The sequence below is a fragment of the Stegodyphus dumicola genome, chromosome X2 (genome assembly GCF_044657685.1).
Source record: "Stegodyphus dumicola isolate Sdum_Otavi_A_Nest chromosome X2, ASM4465768v1".
In the NCBI taxonomy this organism is placed as follows: domain Eukaryota; kingdom Metazoa; phylum Arthropoda; class Arachnida; order Araneae; family Eresidae; genus Stegodyphus; species Stegodyphus dumicola.
In genome coordinates this window covers 98697205-98721963 of record NC_140781.1, presented here as the reverse complement: position 1 = coordinate 98721963, position 24759 = coordinate 98697205, and the positions used below count along the sequence as shown (strand labels likewise).

General features: G+C 34.8%; 1 protein-coding gene across 1 annotated transcript in view; it reads left to right on the top strand.

The window, feature by feature from the left end:
* The first annotated feature begins 781 nt into the window (after positions 1-781).
* LOC118186186 (kinesin-like protein KIF28) overlaps positions 782-24759 on the top strand; it is an 80603-nt gene continuing 56625 nt past the window's right edge. Inside the window, exons 1-4 of the mRNA XM_035356250.2 lie at positions 782-1860; positions 6945-7077; positions 10958-11037; positions 22456-22570. Of these exons, the coding sequence (XP_035212141.1) occupies positions 1693-1860; positions 6945-7077; positions 10958-11037; positions 22456-22570 (496 nt within the window). The 5' untranslated portion in view covers positions 782-1692. The remainder of the gene's footprint in view (positions 1861-6944; positions 7078-10957; positions 11038-22455; positions 22571-24759) is intronic.

The following is a 24759-nucleotide window of genomic DNA, read 5'->3' as shown; positions in this document are numbered from 1 at the left end:
ATTTAATTCATCTTGGCACATGTCAAGATGATTTCAGATGATGAATCATCTTGACTAGTGCCAAGATGAATTCGGGAGACTAATTTTTTTCTGCGACTTTTGATTTACTGTTCTTTTATTAGATAATAACTGAAATGATTTAAAAATACATTTGCATACTTTTTGAAAGCTCTGAAATATTTATAGTTTTGAAGAATTGGATATATTGCTACGTTCATTCAATTTATTCTTAAGATTGAAAACTACATTAATGACCAATAAATAATTATATTGTAATAAGATAATAAAAAAGTATATCTGTTAATTTGTTAAATAATGTTTATTTTTTGTCAACGAATTATTTATACTTTGGAATCTTTTCATTCTTTTCCTTTCCCTTTCCTTCATATCTGTGAAATTAAGCCGGCAAAATTTGTTATCAATGAAATCAATAGTAAATTCTGTAAACATATTTTTCGGAATATTTATTTAAGAATTCCATTTACTTTGATATTTAATGGAAGTAAGAAAACTCAAACCGCACAAATTTATTTAGGATAATAAATAACAATCTTTCATTTATTTATTTACTTATTTTAAAAATTTGTTTTTCAGGAAATCCTAAAAATTCATTACTGTATAGTATAAAAATAGTTGTACAAAATATCTTAAAACATTGGATTGGAAAATTTCCTGAATATTTCTTAAAATAATGCTTATTAAGTATTAATCTTAACTGCAAATGAATAAATGACCTTTTATATACATTTTCCCGTAAGTCTGTAGAAATTTAGTTATTGTGCATTGTTAAAAACAGAATCTAAACATTTAACGAAACGCCCATATTCAAATCTGAAGCAAAGAATGTCATGGAAGGATCTCACCTTTCCTATGGCGTCATCCTATAGCTCACCAGCCCATATTCTCCAGTTGAAGAAGGCTTATGTCCTTCCTTCCCTTTCGAAGCCAGAAATGGGACAAATCAGTTTTACTCTCAGGATTCGAACCACAGAACTTCCGACTGTCAGCTGGACGTGCTACTAATTACACCAGGAGAAGTAGGAAAGGTAATGTTCTTGCAGTCGCGCTCTTTCCTTTCCCCGATTCATAAATTTTAGAAGTTCCCGAAACACACATAATATGCTTTCGGTTTAATAATTAGCTTAAGCCTATATGAGAATGAAGAATGAGGCTGGCTGTGTAGAAATCATCCACTTCCAATTATGAACCTTCAGTAGAATATCTAAAGATGCCAAAGAACTTCATTTTAGAAATTTTGCTGTAGTCCTGTTGTTTGGTTTCCATTATTAATCGCAATGTGGCATATAGTAAAGTAAAATTATGTTTTGTAATGAATTTTTAAATAACTGCTTTCGCAGTGGCTAAACATATTTCGAATTTTACTAGTTTTTTAATAGTGCCTTTCGCTTCGCTATAATCTGTAATCTATTTTTAGAAAATTCTTCCTTCTCTTCGTCCTCCCCCGATACTGTTTTTTTTCTAGGGATCTTTAATGGAGAAGCAGCTGAAGAAGCCTTTAATTGTAAACTTAATTTCAAACAATAATCCTTGTCATTCAAATGAAACATTATTACCCATTATCAGTTGTAACTGTGGAATTTTACTTTCGTATTTTTAAATGGAATGAGTTGTTTTTCTTAACGTGATCAAAATCAGCGAGAAAAGCAAAGAAATGCGAAGTCCATTGTTCAGATGTCGGGGAATACGACATTTCTCACAAATCCTGACGACCCTAGTGATCCCGTCAAGAAGTTTACTTATGATCACAGCTACTGGTCACACGATGGTTACAAAGAGCTTCCCAATGGATACTGCACACCAGATCAGACTCAACCAAATGGAAGCAAGTTTTGTGATCAGGTAAGCATATTATTTTCACATGAAGCGAAATCGAGTTCAACAATATCCTTTTTATTAGTGCGGGGTGAAAAACCAGATGAAAACAAATGCAAAATGATAAAAAAATTAAAAGTTAACTTCAGTAAACGCCATTAACTAAAGTAAAGCTGTCTTAGAACTTATAAAGTAAATGTCCAATTTCGTCGAAATTTAGAAGAGAATTCTTCAGTAAAATTGTTTCTAATAATAATAAACTATTACAACTCCAAACTATCATAATGGTGTACAAAGATTAATGGAATTCATTATTAAGGCAGAATGACAGTATTATATTTAAGGCAGTGATGATATATGTAATGATTAATCACTAATCTTATTTCGCTGTACAATGTATACAAGTATGTGTCCGACAAATTTTTGGTTGTTTCATCTAGTGTAATTTTATTTAATTGTAAATTTTATTTTACTTTTTCCTGTGTGCTCTGATGCTGTGCATTTTTTTAATGTAGTGGTAAGATTTGTTGCAAATGTTATTTTAGCCTAATTAAAATGCATGCTTTAGCATTTTGGTGAGGCCAACATATTTTTTCTTTCTTTTGTGCCAATTTAAAATTTCTGTCTTACTTCTTTTCCCGGAGAAATGACTTTTTGACTCGCTTTCATGTCTGGTTCGTTTCACGTCTAGTTATTACGTATTACATTTTATTATGAACATTAAAAACACTCCATTTAAAATATTTGAGCCATTTAAAATATTTGAGCCTCCATTTAAAATATTTAAAATATTAGAGCATTTTGTGTCTTCTCCAACTACGTTAATTTGATTTTAATTTCAACTTATGCATGCTATTTTAAATATCTACAAGGGGCGGAGTTTTGTTTGTAAGCACAAGTGGTGCAAAAAATGACTATTGTTGACTATTCGTGACTTTTTGACTTCTTTTAATTTTAAAGAGTTAACAAATAGGTCATTTTAACCTTCGTAGGACTTTGTCATCTGAATTCAGACTGGAGCGGTAACTCGCTTGTCAGTCCAGTAGGATCTGAAGGACATTGATTGGAATTTCTACACCCCACAGGTAGGTAAACAGGTAAAGCGCATGGGGCACCAGAAACGTCACTGCAGAATCGAGCAGGTATTGCTCCAAAACAGTAACAAGCTAGAATATCAAAAACTTGAACTGACTATATGCTATTTCTAAGTAATACTGGGGTTATACATCGGAGTTGTTACATTTAAATATAAGAAGATAATAACATAAAATTACGTACAAAGTTATATATATACAAAATTACATAAATAATACAAACTGTTTAATATATTCATTAAAATATTATATTACGTGAATATAGTAAAGTTGATATTTTGGAGATCATTGCACTAAAATGATTTCATTTTTATGTGAGAGGATAAACAAATGGGATTTGATTTTGCTAATATATTGGGAGTCTGATTCTTGTTATGTAAAGATATTTGTTACAGGTAAACCTGTACTAAGCTCAGATCTTTCAGTTCAATGTCCAAAGTTCATAATTAAATTTTATGGTCTCAGTTCAGTAGGTTCGATGTTTTGGAGCATTATGAAAATTGTTAATGTTACGCGGAGTCAATTATTGGAGTGTAACATAGACATTGCTCTTTTCGTTTTTTTATTCTCGGTCCTAAAGTGTGACTTGACATAGGTTTCCCATTTTAAATTCTTCAAAACAGAGGAATATATAGTAAAATTTGTTTCTTATGGGAAGAAGAAAAAGAAAGAGATCCAGTTAAATATGCCGAACGGTAGTTGTGTTATTGTTTCAAAAGTAAAATAGTCTCAGAGGTCTGAAACATTTAAGATATTAGGAAGATACGCTCAGGATATGAAGCTTTAGTTATCAAAGTTAACTCGATCTTCAGTGAAAGATTCTTTTATTTTCATGGCCACTGGAACCTTGGAATTATAACTTTCTGAATATTTGAAAAAAATTGGAATAAAATTTTCTTCTTATGTACTAACATCAGAATTTTTGAGAAACGCGTAAAAGTTATTACGTTTTAGACAGCCCTTTCCATTAAGGAAAGAAGCTCTCCAGTGCACTGAGTTGCTAGTTAGCTGACACCTCTTAACATTTCACCTAAAATACAGATTTAAAGCACAATGATTAAGAATTTTAAGAATATGAAAATGATTTTCAATTTCTATCCCCCACCACTCCCAATAATCGGAATAGTAATTTTCTAAACAGAACTCTTGACAACACTTGTTATGAAAATGTATCCACTGTATTAAATGAATAATATGTATAATGCATTTTCATTAAGCATACAGTTACAATTATAGGTACAAATTTCACGCAACTTTCGGTGAATTGAAATAGTTTGAAATTTTGTGCTATTTCAGTTAAAAATTTCAATTTTTAATTTGGATAAATTAATCAGCATACATTACAGTTGACATCCGTCGTAAGAAATTCAGATGCAAGAAACTTTCAGTTATTTGGAAATAAAATATAATTTTCAATGGAATTAAATTAAAATGTAGTGCGTAAATAACAAAGTAAGAGAAGTTAAAGAAGAAAGATATCAGCAGTTTTCCCTCAAACTCTTTACATACATATTTACAATCTTTTCTCTGTTCACTAATTTCCTTATAAATCTGTGCTGCAGTCAAGAAATGGTCCAAACCAGATTTCACATGTAGTTCACCACTGTCTTAAGGCAAATTATCGGAAGCGGCTCATTTTCAGCAAAGACTCAAACAAAGAAACCAAAATTCTCTTAAAAATTATTATTGATTTTATTCGTGGTATTTGGAATTCAGTGGACTTAAACGTAAGCAGGAACAGTTTTCTGGAAAACTTTAAATGAATTCTAAACTACCAATATAAAGCTTAAATTGAACAGTAGGCTTGAAAAGACGTAAATGATGTACGTTGTGAAGATTTTATTATGAAGGTTTTGTCAATGCAGGTAAAGTGGTGGAAATGCCACGGAACGTTTCAGCAATATCAGTTGATGTGTATCCTATCGAAAACAGTGAATTCAGCAATCAAGTAAAAGATGATTTTCTTAGTTGCTAATAGGAAAAGAGGTTCTACATATGATTTAAAGTTCATATACTATGTCGGTAAGTATGCCGAGTACAAAAGAAGGAAAAAAAGATAGTTTAATCAACTTTGCATATATGTGAAGTCTTGTAATACCAAATACAAAAAAGCATCAAGAAAATGTGTTTTAAATTGAATGTCCGTATATTTCACTCAAGCGTTACCAGTTCTGACGCAATTTCGATGATAAGAAACAAATTTTAATTTCGTTTCAGCTTTCTGTAAACTGAAAAATTTACTGTACTACATATATATTCTACATTGTCTGAGAAGGTAATAAGGTTAATTATAAAAACGGAAAGTTTAATTTATAACTTGAAGGAACTAATAAACTTTCGGAGCGGGACCGTGTAAAATAAAACACACAGTTTTTGGTGTTCGACTCACGGATCTTCTATTCGCAGCTGATGTGCTAGGCACTACACGATAAGCGCATGCATGAGAGGATGCTATAATTCCTAATAAAACTCTTTTTTTTTTAATAAATGAAACAAAAGTTCTAATCCAGATAAGTTTGTTAATCTGTAAGATTGTATTTTACACTTAATTTAAATACTGAGATTGCCTGAAGACTTGTCCTCTAGTCTTAACTTAGAGTTCTACTGAGGAAATTGTTAACAACAAATTTATAAACGCAGCTAAAATATTTATTGATACTTCAGATTAAAGTTAAGGAGACTAACATAACTTAGCTTCTGCTATTTGTAGCTTGTTAATACAACAGTAGTTGGATCAATTGCAAATATCAAAGAAGGAGAACCTAACTCTTCCGTTACCTTGTCTTCTTTCGTAAAACTCACCAACAATCTGCACCGCACTGCAAGAGGAAGAAACAGAATCACCGCTTTCCAACCTAAATCACCAATTTCTAGATCTAGATTCTCGTTCGTTATTTAACCTCGCTTCATTTGCATTTTCTGGTGAAGTAAACGAAAACAGTAGAAGTACAGGGAAGATTCAAATTAAAAAGTAGCGTGTTACTTAAAATAAAACTTAACAAATCATACCTTATTAAAACTTTAATCACTCCATACATTAGGAGATAAATGTGGATGAGAATGAATTATTTAAGATGATTATGACTGTTTTCATTATAGGCGTGCCCCTGCCCACCCTTGTTCGAGTGGCTAAAGTTACTAAATAATGGTTTACAGGTCCTGTTACCGATGGATGGACTAACTTTTCATAACTTCGATGGATGGAATTTTCATGGTTTTCCTCATGTGTAACGTAAAATGTATATTTTCTTAGAAAGTCGTGCTTTAATGCATCTGCTCTTAAAGCCGTTAGCATAGTGTACGTGGTATTTTTCTTGTTCTCAAAACAGCCTAAGTGTGGCTATGACTATATAAATAAATATGTGGCAAGTCAAATTGGCACATTTGCTAAATCAAGGCTGAATTTATTTACTGCGAGATAAACTTTTCCACTAATATATGGTTAAACAATTTGAAAAATACTCAAGCAATAATTGTTCTGGCAAGCGCTGTATTTCCTGGCAATTATTACGAACTCAGTTTTCACTTGTATTGGTATTTCATTTTAGATCGTATTCTTAAACATATTAGAGGAAAATTACACATTCATAAGGATTTCAAATATTTCAGAAATTTTTCTAAATGTTAATGAAAGTTTCTTGAAACATAATAAAGAGTAAGATTAAGCTACGCAAGAATTAAAATTTTAGGTCCATCCTGAAATGAAATGGAATAGGACAGTAAGTTACGTCGATGTCTATGGTCTGTTTCCTTTCTCTCTTTAGTATCCTAGTGATATTTGTTTTACATCTTTTACCTATAACTATGAGTTCATTTCGTATTTGGTTATAAACAACTTTTTCTCACATTTCCGTTGCTATCTTTTTAAAATCCTTTCGATATGTATAACTCAAGCATTTTTTTCCCCCTTCACTCTAAGTTTCAGTTTGCTACGCTTAAGTAATGCATTTATCCTGCTTTCTGCAGATAATGCACTTATGTTTTTCGATATCAATAATAACTAATATCTTTCTACAGGAAAGAGTGTATCGTGATCTCGGCCGTGGAGTACTGCGGAATGCTTGGGATGGGTATAATTCTGCTCTGTTTGCATATGGACAAACTGGATCAGGAAAGTCGTGGTCAGTAATTGGTTACGGAGCAAACAAAGGTAAGTTATTTGTAACTTTGAAAGAACCTTTATAAATATGCTATTTTACTAGTAATGTTACTGGAATTTCTCTCACGTACGTAAAGCTAAATTCCAGTCACATATGATGTAACACTTACGTGGGACTACCTCTACTTCTTAACTACTCAAGTTGAACTTCTACCCATCAAATGCTACCTAAAATCGATTTGGTGAGTTACCACAGTTAGCTTAAATAAGTGCTGAAATCTAACAAGCAAAAATATCTAATTTTAACTCAAGTTTTTTTCTGCTTCACCACTCGAGAGAGACAAAGTAAAGTATAACAACAGAAAATTACCCGTTGCCTTGGCTTAACAGTGAAACAAACAGTTCGTCAATAGCCTACTAAGTTACGAATCTAAATATTTCTAAGCGACGCTACAAACTATGGGTCAGCAACTAAAACCTAACTCAAAACATTAATTTACCAATAAAATTACGTCGTGAAATTCTAAGTCTTCTTGAGTAGCGGCTTTTGCTATGATGGGTGTTGGCCGAACGTTGATATAAACACTCATACGGTTACGAGCCATTTCCCTAACTTTATACTAACTGCTTACTACTCAGATCTGCATAAGTTCTATGGAATGAGCGAGTTAGTGACGAAAAAGTGGCATACAGGAAAGATGCAAATTAATCTTAACTTGTTAATAAAATAAGAAACGTGTAATTAATATTTTGATTTTACGTTTCGTTATGAATTTTAGATTTCAAATAAACTGTTATTAAATAGTAAGCGATCTGGAAAAAAATCTGGCTGTTCCACTCATGTATGTAAATTTTGTCCCATCTGCATGGGCGCGCGTCAAGGACCTGCAGCAAAAAAATGATGTGAACAAAGGGACAAGGTGGAACATCACTTGATTTCAATCAGAATGTTGTGAGTTTGCAGTTAGGCTATTCAAGTATGACAAAGCACGTAAGAGCTATCTGCCTAAGAGGATGGATGCCTTTGTGGAGGACCTTTTAAAGGAAATGGCACTTATTACTGTACAAATGGGAAAAACCACGAAAACAAACCATGGAGCCTGCCCATTCTCTGGGATCGAACCAGATCGAACTCTCGGTATTCAGCGGTCTCAAACACTCGGCCTCTGGTGGGACCTAAGAGTTTTTAGAAACGAAATGAAAGGAATATGTAGTTACGACAGTTAATTTTTTTTGGTGATAAGCGTATGATATTTCACATGGTCAAGACTCAGTTTAATAATCGTATAATTCTTGATAATTATTGTCATATAGTCGTTATGCTATTCTCAATAGAGTATAAGTAGTCTTGGTTTCAGACTTTTGTAGTTTTGGTTCAAAGATTCTCATAACGGATATGGAGAGACGAAAAAGTTATCAGTCAACACTTATCTTTTTCAAGCAAGACCAAGTTTTTGGTTGTTTTTAATTAACTGAAGATCCTGAAGCATTACCACTGTTAATTTCCAGGTTGTTACCAGTATTCATACAAGCACACGAACTGCATAAAATAATCTCTATCTTGATATTATGCAGTATGGCCCTACCGGCCTCTGTTGCATATCTCGCCTACATCTGTTGAGCGCCTGTGATTGTATGCATGACAATAAAGAACGCAACTGAGCCAAAGAATGGTATACTGTATTTGTTGTGAGTTTTCCAGTTTCACTTTAAGGTCCATGAACCAAAAGATTTTTCTGGGCATTAGTTTAAAAAGCGCAACCACAAACATTTATGTTGTTTTGTGAGTGTGGATTAGCTTCTGAAAGGTCGTATAATGTAAGGTCGTTTGAAATATTTGTCGAGGTAACATGAACTCTAGAATGTATGGAAAGCATACTGAAAATAATATCGACAAATGATTGTTCGTCGCGATTAATTTTCGTATAACTACTGTGAACGACCAAGTGCGGCCAAGTGGGTAATCACTACTAGTAGCTAATTACTACCATTAGGAGTGGAAATGCACTACTAGTAACTAATTTCTAGTAGTGCATTCCAGTTTCTGTTTCAGTGGCTGAACGATATTTTCATAAATTTCTTATCATATAACATGAATATGAACCATTTTCTTTTCGGAATTCCTCCATAGACCTCTCCTATTGAGGGTATTTTTCTGAACGCCGTTAGTTTAGTATAATAAATATTATAGTCTAAGATGTAATTTTTCTCGACAGCTTCGTTAACAGTTCAAAAATCTCGGTTTAGAAGGTTTATATTTTTCTCAAAAGGCATTAATAAGTTTCCAAACAACTGAAATATAATTAGACGTAGCAAAGCATCATAAGCTTTTCTAGATTTATGACTATTTTCCCGAACAGTTTTATTTACTGTTTTGCGAAATAAAATTAACTAAAAAAATAGGCTTAATTTGGCTTAGATTATGAATAAAACTCTATCGATTTCGGGTTAACAATTAAAAAAATTCTGTTTTGAAGGTTTATAATTTTCTCAAAACGCATTAGTAGGTTTTTCAAACAGCTGATATAATTAGACGTAGCAAAGCATCGTGAACTTTTCTAGATTTCTGACTATTTTACCGAACAGTTTTATTTACTGTTTTGCGAATTAAAATTAACTAAAAAAATAGGCTTAATTTGCCTCAGATTTTGAATAAAACTCTACCGATTTCGAGGGCGATCAGACAGAAGTCCCTCTTTCTTCAGATACAAAAATTTTTTTGGTTCTTGAAATCGAGAGAATTCTATGCAAAATCTGTTCCAAAATAAAAAAAAAAATTACATCGGCTTCCTTTTCTTCCAATTTCGTTCGCAAATTGAAAAAAATATAAGATCTAACCTTTTTATACAGTTAGTGCGATCTTCTTTTATACCTTTTTTTTTATACAGTTAGTGCGATCTTCTTAGGAAACCTGTCGACTTCTTGCACAGGCGTGAATAATACCAGCACAGAAGAAAGGTAAAACAAAGTCTTTAATTTTAGTCAAACTCTTAACAAAAATGCACATACTTCGTGCTCACAATAACACCGACTATTTGCGGTGGGAACTTAAGAGTAATTTAACAATAAATTTAAAAGGCAACGAGTAGTGCAAGACTGCTTAAGATCAACAGGCTGACTCAGCAACCCTACAGCGGCGAATAGACTTTAACTAAGCGGCCAGAAGGCGTATCAGGAACTCAGAGTAACAGCAGGAAAGACAGAATAACTTTCTTTTTTCACACGTTTAAATACTCTACTTTACTTTACCTTAATTTGCGTCCTGGCGAGAAAATACTAAGGGAAGTTGAGAAATTCAGAAAAAATTACAAAAATGAGAATAATTGGTTATTCAAATTATGAGAAACCCTACAAAAATTTATTAGCGATTTTCTTCTGACTTATCTCGTAAACACTGAACAAGCTGACGAAGCCTATAGGTGGAAGAGGGTAAATTTATTGTTGGTCTTGTTTGCTCAGCGATGACAATATGGCTTTGCCTGGCATAGTATCTCAGTTTTGTTCGAAAGCATGATGGCGGACAGCAGTATTTGAGAATCTCGCACGTGTTTTTCCCCTCTCACAATGCCTCGTTATCACTTTTAAGCCAATATATTTTAAGTTTCCCGTCTCAGGAAATATATGACAGTAAGGCACATTCATATCTTAGGCGTGATTTAAACCTAGGTCCATCAGTATGGGTAACCGCTTCAGCTAGCCGTCGTATCGACAGGAGGGCATTTCTTTTATAGTTAAATATAGACTATGGTGTGATAAAAAATGAAAAATTAAAGTTGCGCATTTTAATTTCAAAGGAGTATTTTCACATTTCTTGAAAGAATTTCGTGTGATCATCCAATTAATAATCTTGAACAACTAACTACATTTAAAGTTTGGTACTTTTACTTATTGCCTAGACGTCTTTCACTTCTAAATGTCTTTGTATTTGTAGGCATAGTACCTAGGTTTTGTGAGGAAATGTTCAGAGGCATTGAAGACAAAAAAAGGGCTGGTGACACTACTGAATTCGAAGTAAGTTTGATTATTGATTTTAAATCTATCAAAACTTAATTAATTTAATTAAATGAAAAATATTTTATGGATTTTAGATACAAATACGTAAGAAAAATTGAGTTATTTAAGAAAATTATTAATTTAAAATCAAATTTAATAAGGAAGAAAGGCACATACTTACAAGAGCTATCGGGAAGTGAAGGAGTTAGAAGCTTGTTAGTTGTATACTTTATTGATCTTTTCACATTACTCGAGTTCATTCCTTTGAAGAGGACAATAGGTCTATTATTTAAAACAGTGGTGGCTTGTAATAAAGTTAAGAACAGATTATTATTATTATCACTCTGTATTATTATTATTATTGTGTTATTTGAATGTTAATTTTATGATAAATGCATATTTTGGTGTGTTTTTCTCATAGCTCACAGTTCACATATATGCAGCTTTCTACGTACAGTGTAGATTTGTGATAGCCTTACAAGTGCAGAATGGTACTGGTAAATGTTTTGCTGAAAGCCCATAATTTTCTTATCACCTTGTGCATTAAATTATAAGGACATAGATCCTTCTAAAAAATTGCTTTCAGAATGACATTTTTAATCTTTTTTGTATCCAATCATACAGCTGCTTTCGGCGTGTTTCTAACCGTAAAACTAAATAGAAAAATAAATTAAAGTAAATATTAACTGATGGTATTTTTAAATAATCTGTGTTTATTATTCTTAGGTGTATACCTTAACACTGAATAAAACGCTGCGTTGATGCATGCCACACGACGTCAGCAGTACGTACTTCATTTATTTATCGCTTCTGTATTTCACTTATTAACCCAGGACACCGTCCATTTGTTCTTACCTGAACCTTAGTTTTGGCAATTTTAATTCAACTAATCAGGTTTAAATGCATGCCCCACAACTGTTAACTTCTAAGGGATGATTAATTACAAAAGACATTGTGAATGTTTTGAGGGACGCAAAAATTAAGAAACTTGAAATCGTTTTGATTTCCATAATTTTAAGATAATTGTCAAGACATGCTATGCATTTTTGTATTCCCAGAATCGATTTATGAAAACCCTCTTTCGACGCACTTTTATCAAGTACTGTAAGCTCACTTTCGCAGCCATAAACAGCTTCTAAATGGTTTGAGAGCCTTCTTTGGCGAAGGCGATGTTTTGCCGTAGGAAACAAGAAATAATCACATGAGGCCAGGATGGAAATGTAGAGATATAAATTTTGCCTCTGTGGGGTGAATGTATGTACTATCATGGACAAATTGTCTTCGGCAGTCCTGTTCTTGACCTTCGTTCTTGAAGTTTCAGAAAATTTTGGTAGACATACTGTTGTGTAGTACTGAGCAATGAGGGATCTATTTTCCTCCAAAGGAACAATTGCGACATATTCGCTTTGGAAGAGGAAAATTCCCGCTATTTACTGTCCGATACTTTTCGGCTGCCTCACTTTTTTTGGTGAATTTTTGGCAGGAAAACTCCACACTATTGACTAACGCTCACAATCTGAATCAAAGAAGTAAATACATGTTTCACCACCTCTAAAAATACCGGAGTTTGTTCACAATTACTTTAATTGAATCTGACTAGCATTTAACCTCAGAACCATTCAACGCGTATACGTATTTGCTCATTTTTCAAATTCTGAGGAAATCTTAATGATTCGAAGAAAATCATGCAGATTTTGAATGATTATCTTCGAATCAGGAAACTCGAAGTCGGCAATAGAGTCATCAGTGCCACTTCAGTCTCTTTAAATGTTACTGGATTTTTTTTCGCGAAACATGTTTTTTACAGAGACGATATTTTTCTCTCGGTGTGGTCGCTGGACCTTCACCCTTCTCCTCCTTTTTCAATGAAGTTCGTCCTCCTCGGTATTTTGGAAATCACTGAAAAATTGTTGTTTGGAAAAGAACAGCGTCTCTCGAAACCCGTTGCAAAGGCTTAAAACTCTGAGACTCGTTCATCCCACTTTTAAAATCGTAGAACATCGTTGCGTGAACGTAATCTCTTTCCAGCTGCATAGTTGATGGTGAGTAACAGCTGCTCAGGTGGAAACAAATGAAGCCATTCAACCAGTGATGTTGAAATTTGCACGAGCGAATCATAAAAGTCGCTGTAACTGAACTAACAGGCCATAGCACCATTTATCTCAAAATTTATGTAGTGAATGACATATACCGTCTGCTTGTGCCTCTTAGCATTTCGTCTTTTCAGTGCGCTCGATAGTGACCATCACACTATGCTTATCAAATGTCAAGATTATCATAAATAAATTGTCTAATATAGGAAATAAGTTCCCAATGAAAGGATATTTGATAAAATATAATGACTTAGAATGAAAATTGAAGGAAGTAAAATGTTATGTTAAAACAAAGAAATTCATCTCTGTAAATTAACGAGATCCTAATTCAGCCATCACTATATAAGGCTTACTAGAGCATCATTCAGTGGTATTAATGATGGGAAATTTCACAGGAATAACTTGTGCATCAAGCAGTAGCAATATATGAAGGGAAAATTATTTAAATACTTATCAGAAGGGGCTCTGTAAGTTGTACTGAATGCGCAAGATAGTAAATGGTAGTTCTCCTTTGGAAAAGGAGAACTCTTAATACTTTTTTATAGTATCACACGGCCAGATCTGTTTTAGAATGTTTCACCGAGAATGATAATTTATTAGCTAAAAGGGAATCCTCAATCATATAGTCTGGTTATCCATTATGCATCTTAAACGAAGCAGAAAATTCTCACATAAAAGAAGCTGCCGTTCAATATTGCTTGTTGCTATCATAAAGGCACGAAATATAATACTAGTAAAATAATATCAGAGACGTCTGAATATTATGTCTCAACGTATTAAACTATCTGGAGACTGAGAGGAGACATTCTGATATTAATAATTTTTTTTTAAATAAAAAGAGTTCTTAGTGTCCGTGAAAAATACTGTGTATCTATAATGAATTTATTGTAATTATAGGAAGACTGGGTTTTTAATTATATTTTTATTTGTTTGTAATTAAATCGTAGTAATAAAAGTAGAAGTCTCCATAACTATTTGAAACATATTAATTTTGGTATATGTATAAAAGTAGAAATAGTCGATACTTCCTATCGCGCCAAAAATATCGAACTTTACAGCAGAGAAGCGAAACTTCTTGCAATAAGGTAAGTTAGATTAAGTTATTTGAATATGGCAAAACCACGAGGGCTATCTGCCTAAGAGGAGGGAAGCCTTAGTGGAGGATTTTCTGAGGGATACTGGCTCGTATTCACGTTACACATGGGAAAAGCGACAAAAACCAACCATACGGCCAGCTTGTTCGCCTGGGTTTCAAATGAAAGTAGATTGAACTACCAGTATTCAGCTATCTTAACCATTCGGCCACTGGTAGGGCTATGCTGTAAGGTTATAAGGTATTTCTCCCACTTCCCTAGCGTGCCTTCGGAGTGTAACAGAAGCACGCTGGGCCGGTATTCCAGAGGTCTGTGGTTCGATTCCAGACGAAGGCATTGTTAATTTTTCATCTTTTCTGCCTCCAAAAATCCCAATGTCTCTACAAGTGGCGCCCGAGCTAAAAGGGTTGTAGATGATGATTTTCCACACCCAGGATCCTCTAAAACCCTAGTCGCCTTTTAAAAAGGGGAGTATATAAGGTATTTCTCCCACTTCCCTAGCGTGCCTTCGTAGTGTAACGATAGCACGCTGGGCCGGTATTTCAGAGGTTCGTGGTTCGATTCCCGGTGAAGACGGTTGCACGTTTTTCATCTTTTCTGCTGCCAATTAACCTAATGACTCTACAAGATAAGTCGATAGATATTTAATAACAAGAAACATTAACTTTCCTTCATCGGGAATCAAATCCGATTAGTAGCTGAATGTCTCGACAATTGCAAAACAAGCGTATATGGGAGGACGGACTTTGACTCATTGCATTCCCCGCATTTAAAGGGGGACGGGTTGGATAGAGAAAACAAGAACCATTCGACAAAATTAAGATTGTGAAGAGTTATCATTCAGTCTACTTAAGTTCTCATATCTCTGTGGAGTAGTTAGGTTCTCTTCGAGCAGATATCAGAAAGAAAGAGGGGGGGGGGAGAATCAGCATTGTCTTAAGCCAAAACCTCCCATTAGCTGGCTGGATGTATTAATTACTAAACGAAGAGACAGGACAGGAATAACTTTAATTCATTACAATCGTAAACTAATTTTTTTCCCTAAAATTACAATAAAGACTTTTATTGAATTTCATTTTTAATGAAATTTTGCTTTCATAAATTTTGTATAAGTAATAATGAAGGCTTCCACTGCACAAAAGCAAGTAAATAATTCATTCAGATGAAACTGTCATTTATCAGAGTCGCTGCAGTAGCGTTTATTTTTTTGCTGGAATTGCTACAAGACCCAGTATTTGCATATCGTGACATGATATGAAATGTTAATTCATTTGCTTTAGTTTTGCATTATTAAATGAGCCCAAATACAATAATGACAGAACAGTCACCAGAGGAGAGTAAAATATGAATGTCCAAAAACTAAATAAGTATCACAATTTCGTAAATGGGGATTCATTTCGAACGTGCTTCGGAAAGGCTTCATGTACAGGAAGCAATTTTGGTTTCTTGCTGTGTTAACCATGCGTGTAAAAGGTACGCAAAATGGCTCCACCCAGTCTGCATTGGAGCAAAGATGATAAATGCTGTTTCTCTGGAAAACTAAACCTTTATCTGGCCGAAAAAACATTCCCACAACCCAGGTTCCATAAAAAATATCGTCAGCAATGTACAAACAATCGAATACAAATGTAATAGTTCAATTAATTTCAGATCATCTCTGTAGGTGTATAAGGTATTTTCTCCCTGCATGCCTTCGCGATGTAAGGGTAACACACTCGGCGCGTATTACAGAAGTCTAGGCTCGAGTCCCCGTGAGGGCATTGCTCCATTTTTCCTGTCTCCTGCTTCAAAATATAATAATGATTCTACAGCTGTTCTCTTTCCATATTGCTTGATGAGCTTTAGTTAATAATATTGTGCAGTGCAAGTGCAATAAATGCTTAAAAATTTGATGCGTTTTCAATGTGTAAGGATTACACTCAAATGACATTTAACATATATTCAAAAGATATCTAATGTTGGCGACGCTGAGGAAAATAAAACTCAAAAGTGGGTAATGAGCTAAAAAGGGATTTAGGAACCTATGAAATAATTCTAATTTCCTCACCATCTTGTTTTCATCTACACCCATTTGCTCCAAAAATATTTATATAAATGGCTAAATAAAAAGAATTGAGAAAAGAGAGCGAATATAATTGCCTACATTTTTAGTAATCGTGAATTTATTATGAATAGTTCTGGTTACGTACCGCTGTTGGTGACCGATATGGTGAAATGTTTGATGATAGAAACATACTTAGCAGAGTCTTTCTAAAATTTTAGATCGTTATCTCACATTGCGCTGCCACGCATTTGCCATTGGGCGAAACTTAAAATTTTGTAATTTATTCTCCATGTCACCTGGCAACGAAACATAAAATCTGCAATTTATTTTCCATGTCATCTGGCAAATAACCTATTTCTATATTATTGTCGATCGACATGACATACAATCGTTAAATTTTGTTTTCAAGTTATAACTGCTTAACAACGTGAGCGATTTAATAATAATAAAAGTTTTGGTTTTTATGTTTATTAACCAGTTATTTTCTAGAATACGTCTTACGTTAATTCGCCGATTTTCTTATGATTTGGAACTGTACTATTACTTCTCCTTTTTGTTAGCTCTCACCAGGATGCAAATGAGTTAAGGGTATTTAAGGCAAAGTTCTTGAAAAGTTTTAGGAAGTGAGTTTTGGGTAGCGATTCTCGCCGTAGTGCAATTATCTGGTCTAGTTCTGCTACGGCATTTATCCGACATTAGCCATTCTGATAACCGAAGTAAATCGGTCACTTTAAGCCAACGTTTCGTTAGGCAATTTGAACTATAGATTCCTGCGTTGAAATGTTGCAAAATTTGTATATAGATAGATAATTTTTATGTAGTTATATGTGAAATTGTTGTATTTTTCTGTATAATGTATAATGAAAATCTAGAGCGATGATGCTCTACCGGAAAAGTAAGAATACAGGAACAAGTCTATTTAACATTGACTATTTCGCCAAGCTGGCAACGGTTTTGGCGACTAATTTTATCGCCAAATTTGGCGAGAAATTGCCAAAGTCGCCAAAACTGGTGATCATTTGGCGACATTTGGGTCTAGTCCCTGTATAACTGTAATGGATATTGTAATTGATATTCTGTGTAACTGTAACCGCATTCGTAACTCATATGTTTTTCAGTAATTTCGAGGAGCAAAACGTACTGGAAGTATCTCGGCGGTCTGGTGAAAACTATATAAGACCGGAGAGAGCATTTGCTGTCAGTTGTTGTTAGTTCAGCATGAGTATGGAGTACAGAGATACCTCCTGGTTAGCTTAGAGGCACTTTGTATTGCGTTGTGTTTAACTCTCTCAGCAATTTGAAATGAAACTATTGATTGTACTCTGTGATACTGTGAAGAGTTGTAGGACTGGTTTTGTGGAATGTTCTAGAACTGTGAAATGTTACTCTTGGTAAAATAAATTTTATAAAGCTATCATCAATTCTGTATACATACAGTCTGTTACGAACCTGTACGCACACAACAGAATCTCTTTAAATTTTAAGATCAACTTCTGCTATCTGATTCCCTCAAGTGGGGGAAATTTAATCTCCGAGGACAAGCCGTGCAAATTTAAATTTTCAATTTAAGTTTTAAATAAAAATATATGTTGAAACCTTCTTAAGACTCTGTCATAATTTCATAGACGAAGCGATAACCCGCTTTGTTGTCTTAGCAGGGTTTAACAATGGAAAACTATCAAATAAAATGTGTTCATAATGAATAGCTCCTTGAAGCTTCTTTAGAGTGCTAGGTGGCGAATGCAGTAAGCAAATTAGCGTTCTAGTGTGTTCCTCGCATGTTCTACCGGAATTAAATCCGAAGCATATGCGGACCAGTCCGTCTGTTGAATTTCTTCGCCCTCAACATAATCGGCCACTAGTGTAGTGCGATATGGAAAAGCATTGTCATCCATTAAGAGGAAATTATTACTGATTGCACACATAAGCAACTTGACATTAAGGTAAAAAAAACCTCTGTATATTTCAGCATTCGTAGTTGCACCGGTAAAAATGTGTAGGTTAGTACGACTATTCAAAATGACGCCCGCCAATACCATGCTTCCACCACCTTTATACCGATGTCTGTATATATTACTAGTATTTTTAAGCCATTTTCAGATTTCTGACATGAAGCTTTTGGTTACCTATAGGTCTATGTAGACTTGTGAAGTGTCTGCCGTGCTTTATATTCTCTCAGTTTTATGCCATTTATCACAAGCCACCATATGCCTTTCTAACGCATTGTTCCACCTTCCCCACGCCAGCTTTTTATACAATATTATTCAAATAATATTGAAATTAAAATTAAAAAAAATCACTTTGCACTCATTTCTGCATGTGCCAAAAGAGGGGGAACGAAAGTTTGCATGTTTGTCAGAAGACCGGCTGTTTGCGTCCCGCTCACATCTACGGACAGGAGAGTACAATTAGCATGGTGCAGGCAGTATAGTGATTGGAGTACGGAGCAATGGGCGCCCGTTCTGTTCACCGACGAGTCCTGTTTTAACCTAAACACCGAGTCTCGCCGTACTTTCATATGGAGAGAGCCAGGGACCCGCTACCTACCCTTTAATGTCCGCGAAATGAACAATTATGGTGGCGGCGGTGTAATGTTTTGGGAAGGCATCATGTTGAATGGCCGCAAACCTCTCCACGTCTTTGCCAGAGGCTCTGTGACTGGTGTGAGGTATAGGGATGAGGTCTTGGAGCCCTATGTTTGCCTTTCCCGGGGTGCAGTGGGCCACGAGTTCATCTTACAGGACGATAATGCGAGGCCACATAGAGCTCTTCTGGTCGGCGAATTTCTCGAGAGTGAGGATGTTCGCCGGATGGATTGGCCAGCCAGGTCTTCAGATCTCAACCCTATAGAGCATGTCTGGAATGATCTGATGAGGGCAATTGCAACTCGCAACCCCCCTTCGAGAACCATCCAGGAACTGAAAACAGCGTTTCTGAGTGAGTGGGGCCATTTACCATAGGTACTGATAAACTGCCTTATTTCCAGTATGACATCACGCTGCGAGGCCTGTATGGCTGTAAGAGGGGACCATACCCCCTATTAAGCCATTTCTTTTGTGTCTTCTGTAACCGCTGTTTCAGACCTTCAGACTCCCATGAGTGTTACACACGAACATGTGTATCTATTATAACTGTTGAATGTTTATTTTGTTTGTATTATATCAACCTATGTTAACACCAAATTTTATTAAAATCTGTCCAGTAGTTCTGGAGATCGTAGATATAATATGAAAATTCTCTTAATTTATTTCACCAGTGTATTACAAGGAAACACAACATTTAAAAATTGAATATTGTTCGCGATATGCAGGAAAATCCCTGAATGTAGACGGGAATTAAAAGAAAACAGCTGATTCTAGTAAAAATATTATTCGTCATGCTCGTCACCCTTGACAACTAAAAGCCAAGGTCGAAATCATATTTTTCATTCAGTGAGGATTCCGTTACTGTATAGCACCGCCCCCTTTGCATGTGCGTTTTGTATATTTATTTTTAACACTCGCACGCAAGTTTCCATTTTGTTAGGATAAGTAGATTTCATTTTATTCTATTTTAATATTTAATTTTCATTACGTCGTTTCTGCTACAAATTTTTCTGGGGGAAAAAATTGCAAGTATCTTATTACAGTTTTTACCTCCTTTCTCTTTACTGTCTCTCGCTAATTATTTTGCAGAGGCTCCAAAAGCACAATAAGTTGACGAGTACGTTGTTGATATATCATACCAATATAATCTCTTATACATATATATGCTGCGTATCATATATCAGCGGTTCTTAATTGTATTCACATTTTAGTGGTTTTATACCCGTTAATTTTGTGCTTTTCCTACGTGAAAAGTAAGGAAAGATTACCATGCATACAAGCTATTTCTTATCTTCTGCCAGTTATGACAATCTGTAGTTCCAAACTTTGCAAAAGTAATTAAGGGAATAAAGTAACTCAGGAAATAAGAATAAAAAATTATACCTATGACATTTTTTAAGAAAGTATATTACTGTTTTTATGAGATGTGCAGTGCTTTCTTTGCCATAAAATGCAATCTAAATGGCAAATGGGTTTTGCATAACTAGTGGCAAAGAAATAATTATCGATTTTTATATTTTATGAACTCCAGACTAGACAGTGTCTTTCTCCATAAATATGTCATATTCAAAAGGGAAGTAATTACTTAACAGTTTTTTATGTCCTTACTGATTTAATTTTTATACCATTCCATTAATATTTTCCTCATGCACAACCAAAAGTCAGGACGTTTATTCTTTGAAAATATCAGGAATTTCCTACCGATGAAATGGTTCTCCTTGCCGTTCATTTTCTAATTGGGGGGGGGGCAAAATCTGTAAGCTTCCTCCCGCGTTTTTGATGCATAAAAAGTTATGAATAATAATGTCATGATATTCATTCCATTCTCAGAGGTTTCTAAAAAGTCGAACTGAGTCGAGAATAACTTAGAAACATTATTTCCAAGTCGGGCAATTAAATCTTTCGATTATCGTATTTATTTTGTCTTAGACTTAAATATGTATGCCATAGTTCCTTCTGAGATTAACTCATTTCGTTCAAAGATACTAAAGATGCTGTTTTACACACCAGGAAAAACAATTAAAGTGATTTTTCCAGTGAAATTTAGGCTCTGAAATTAGAATAATTGGGACTGCATGATATTTTTAATACACTTTTAAAAATGATATCAAATAGCGAATCAAATTTTTGTATGAAAAATCGTTTGCTCATTTCTGACTTTCGGAACCTAAAGGATACGCAGATAGCATTTTAAAAGTCGTTAACATGCGGCTGATTTAGCTTTTTACTTTATCATTACCACTTTCTGGGAAGGGTGCATCTTATCTCTTCCAGAACGGTAAAACACAGTCTGAATCATGTAGCAACGCAGGATTGGAAACACCATTTTCTTATGGTAAATGATTTTGTTTGGCCACAGTATTCCTCACACATTCTTTCATGATGCTTTCATTTGTAAACTGCCTTCAGAGGAAACAGAATGACTGACCACATGAATATGGAGTGGGCTGATCCTGCGTGTCGGTGCTATTTTCCTTTTGTGTCATTATTATTGCCGTTTATATATGTTTTGTTAAATATTTAGTAAATAAAATTTAAAATATAGTTAAAACATTTTTCATTTTGCTTTGAAAAAATCGGCCCGTTACCAGATTTTAGACTGGTTATTCGGCTCGCATGCAGTTTGAGCTGAGATCTTTGCCATATATGATCTCATGCCGAAATGAAATGCAAGGTGTTATGTCTTTTTACAAGCTGCCTTCTTTTTAATACCATGGGATTTTCTAGATCTCATTCAACTGTTCCCTGAAAGAGGGAAAAATAATATTGCGAAGGGCGAGAAACTGGTAACATTTTGGCACGTTTTTTTACTCATAAATTACCTCGGCGGTATAGATTTAGCAAGAAGTGACCAACCTTTTTGATTTAGTATTTTGTAATACGAACTGTGAGTAATTAATTGGATAAAATATATTATTTTCAGCTTATTGTTATGACTTTTGAAATGTGAATACTGACGAAAATAGAATTTCTAAGCTTTTCAAGCAATCTATGCAAGAACATTAAACAAGAGAAAAGATTAAGTAATTTTGAAAATTTCTTTGATTAAAATATACGCGTAATAATAATTATACTTGTATTTAGCGGACATTTTTATGGAAATGAGCAAACTTCAGTAGAAGTGTGATATCGTAAATGTTAATAACTTTTCGTCAGTTGTAATAACTGCTGGCAACTTCCTAGCTTTTTCAAATTTATTTTTCATCTTTTATCAAAAATGTATGCTAAATACTATTAGCAGTAAAACGGGTGGTAAATATTGTTAAACTAATACACTAATGATGCTCTTTTAACGCGAGGGAGGAAACAATGGATTTTCTTCCTTTGTTGTTGAAATCAAATATGACGTATTATAAGTTATTTGTTTATTTGTTGAAATAAAGTATGTCATATCTAGATACTGCATTCGTATTTAAAGATTTCCAAAGTAATTGTTTGTGGTCAGTATCTCTTTTTTTTACTTTAAACAAATAATATATTAATATTATTTGTTTAAAATAATAAAAAAGAGAGGATACGATTGATTTCAAAGTATTCTCTTAAAATTCTAATAATATCTATAATACAGTTCTCAAGATTTTGTGATTTAGAAGAAAAAAAATAAAAACTTTTGCCTGTAGGTCCGATTCAGTATGCTAGAGATATACAATGAAATTGTTCGAGATTTGCTAAATCCTGGCGGAGATCGGAAAAGAGGTCTAAAAGTTCGAGAGCATCCTAAAAAAGGATTCTACGGTGAGTACTAATAATTTACTCTTCTTCATGACATAAAATACAGAGCAAAGGCCTAGCGTAACATTACAGACCAACACAACATTTCCGTTGTACGAAAGAACAACTTTTTTTCGAAGAGCTGTTGAAAAACAAAAGCTCTCCTTATATACTCTTTGCGACATCTTTGTATCGAACTATTAGTATTATAACTTTGTTGTCGTTATCTTGTCTGAGGAGTCAGTGCAGAGGAGTCAAATAGGACCTAAAGTATCCAGATTAGCCGCAGCAACATCAATAATCTTCGAAGAATAGAGGAATTGGCGTGAGGGAGCTATATCTATACTGAAGAGCTTGGTCAAAATAGCAGGACAGTCGAAGAGATGGTCTGGAGAAAGTTGGATATCAGTAAGGACAGCTATTATAATTTTGATGGCCATCAGAGGATATCTTCATTCATTTGAAGTGTTTTGTCGTCAGTCTGGCTATGGTATTGGAAATGACACGTATACAATTTAGGGCAGGAATGGAATTCTTCTTGCTTGACTGGGAGGTAAATTTTCGCCTGGCTATCGCGTCAGCATCGGTAAGGGTTAAGCTATTGGGAAAGTTGAGAACTATTTCGGACGTCTTTGGCAAGGCCATCAGCCTGCTCATTTCCGTAAACATCAACATGCGTTGGTATCCACTGCAGTATGCAGGTCTTTGGGCTGCAGTAGTTTTGTTCATGAGCATGATAAATTCTTGGGTAAGTTGAGAGTTGCCCCTTAGGATGGCTTAAAGCGCAGATTTAGAAGAAGAGGCCATTGGCCATTGGAGGCCTGGATTGCCTTAAGGTAGATATCTAAAGCCTTTTTGATGGCCACGAGCTCTCAGGTATAATTTGAGACAATTTTGCCAACAGGTATTTTATGGGATTCTGATTCACCATTAGCAAGAATGAAATAGATGCCAACGCCACCCCTGTCGTGGTCTGAGTCGGAGAAACTATCTGTATATGGAATAGCTAGATTTTGGGCCGAATTTGAAAATTCATTGATGGTGTGGATGCCTTTTTCTCCTTGATTATTGCTGCTGGCTCTTTTTTGTTACAAGGCTGCAAGAGGTTTAAATTTACAATTGCTTACGGGAGGGACTGATAGAGAGAAGAGGTTCTTTGACAATATCAATATCTTCTTGCTGTAAGTTGATTTCTCTCCTGATTTCATTGTCGAATTGTAGGATGGAGGACCGTTTTAATCTATTTTTTCCTTTTCGCGCCTTGAAAGTTTTGCTGCAGATATGAAGATCTGTAAGGCTATAAGGTATTTCTCCCGCCTTTTTAGCATGCCTTCGTGGTATAGTGATCTGCAAACTCAGCGCGTAATTGAGAGATCCGCGGTTCGATTCCCGGCGAAGGCGTTGCATATTTTTTATCTTGCCTGCTTCCAAAAATACCTAATGTCTCTACAGTGGCGCCCGAACTAAAAGGGTGTTGGATGATGATTCTCCACACCCAGTATTTTGCGATTGGGTCCTCTAATAACCCCAGTCGCTCTTTAAAACGGGGAGTATATAAAGTATTTCTCCCGCCTTCTTAGCGAGCCTTCGTGGTGTAGTGGTCAGCACACTCAGCGCGTAATTGAGAGGTCCGTGGTTCGATTCCCGGCGAAGGCGGTTGCTAATTTTTCATCTTGCCTGCTTCCAAAATTACCTAATGTCTCTACAAGGCTTCTAATTTTGTTTGTGAACTTGGTGATGGCCAATTTTCTTTTTCTACGAGGGTTAGGCCGCCTTCAGTTTCTGCTTTGTTGTTATTTGTAGATGAGACGGCAATAATGATCTTAGATGCTCTGTACTGGACAGTGTCGATCTTACCATTTGCAGAAGATGAGACTTGGGCCCAAATGGGGGCAGCATATTCTAGAATCGGCCTAACAAGCGAAATATAACTATTAAGAAGAGTTGTTGGTCGTGATCCCCAAGATGCACCACATAATCTCTTAAGAATATTTGTTAGAGATTTGTTCAAGGTGTGTAAATCTCAGCTCATCATTAAGAGTTACGCCAAGGTACTTGGTATGTGTGGTTCGTTTTATTACAGAACCACATAGATTTATAGTAGGTTGAAAGGGCTATCTGCTTTTCCTGCTGGTTGAGAAAATACAATAATTAGTTTTGTCAGGATTTAAAGTGAGCTTGATCTCTTTTGACTAATCTTCAATGCCTTGCAT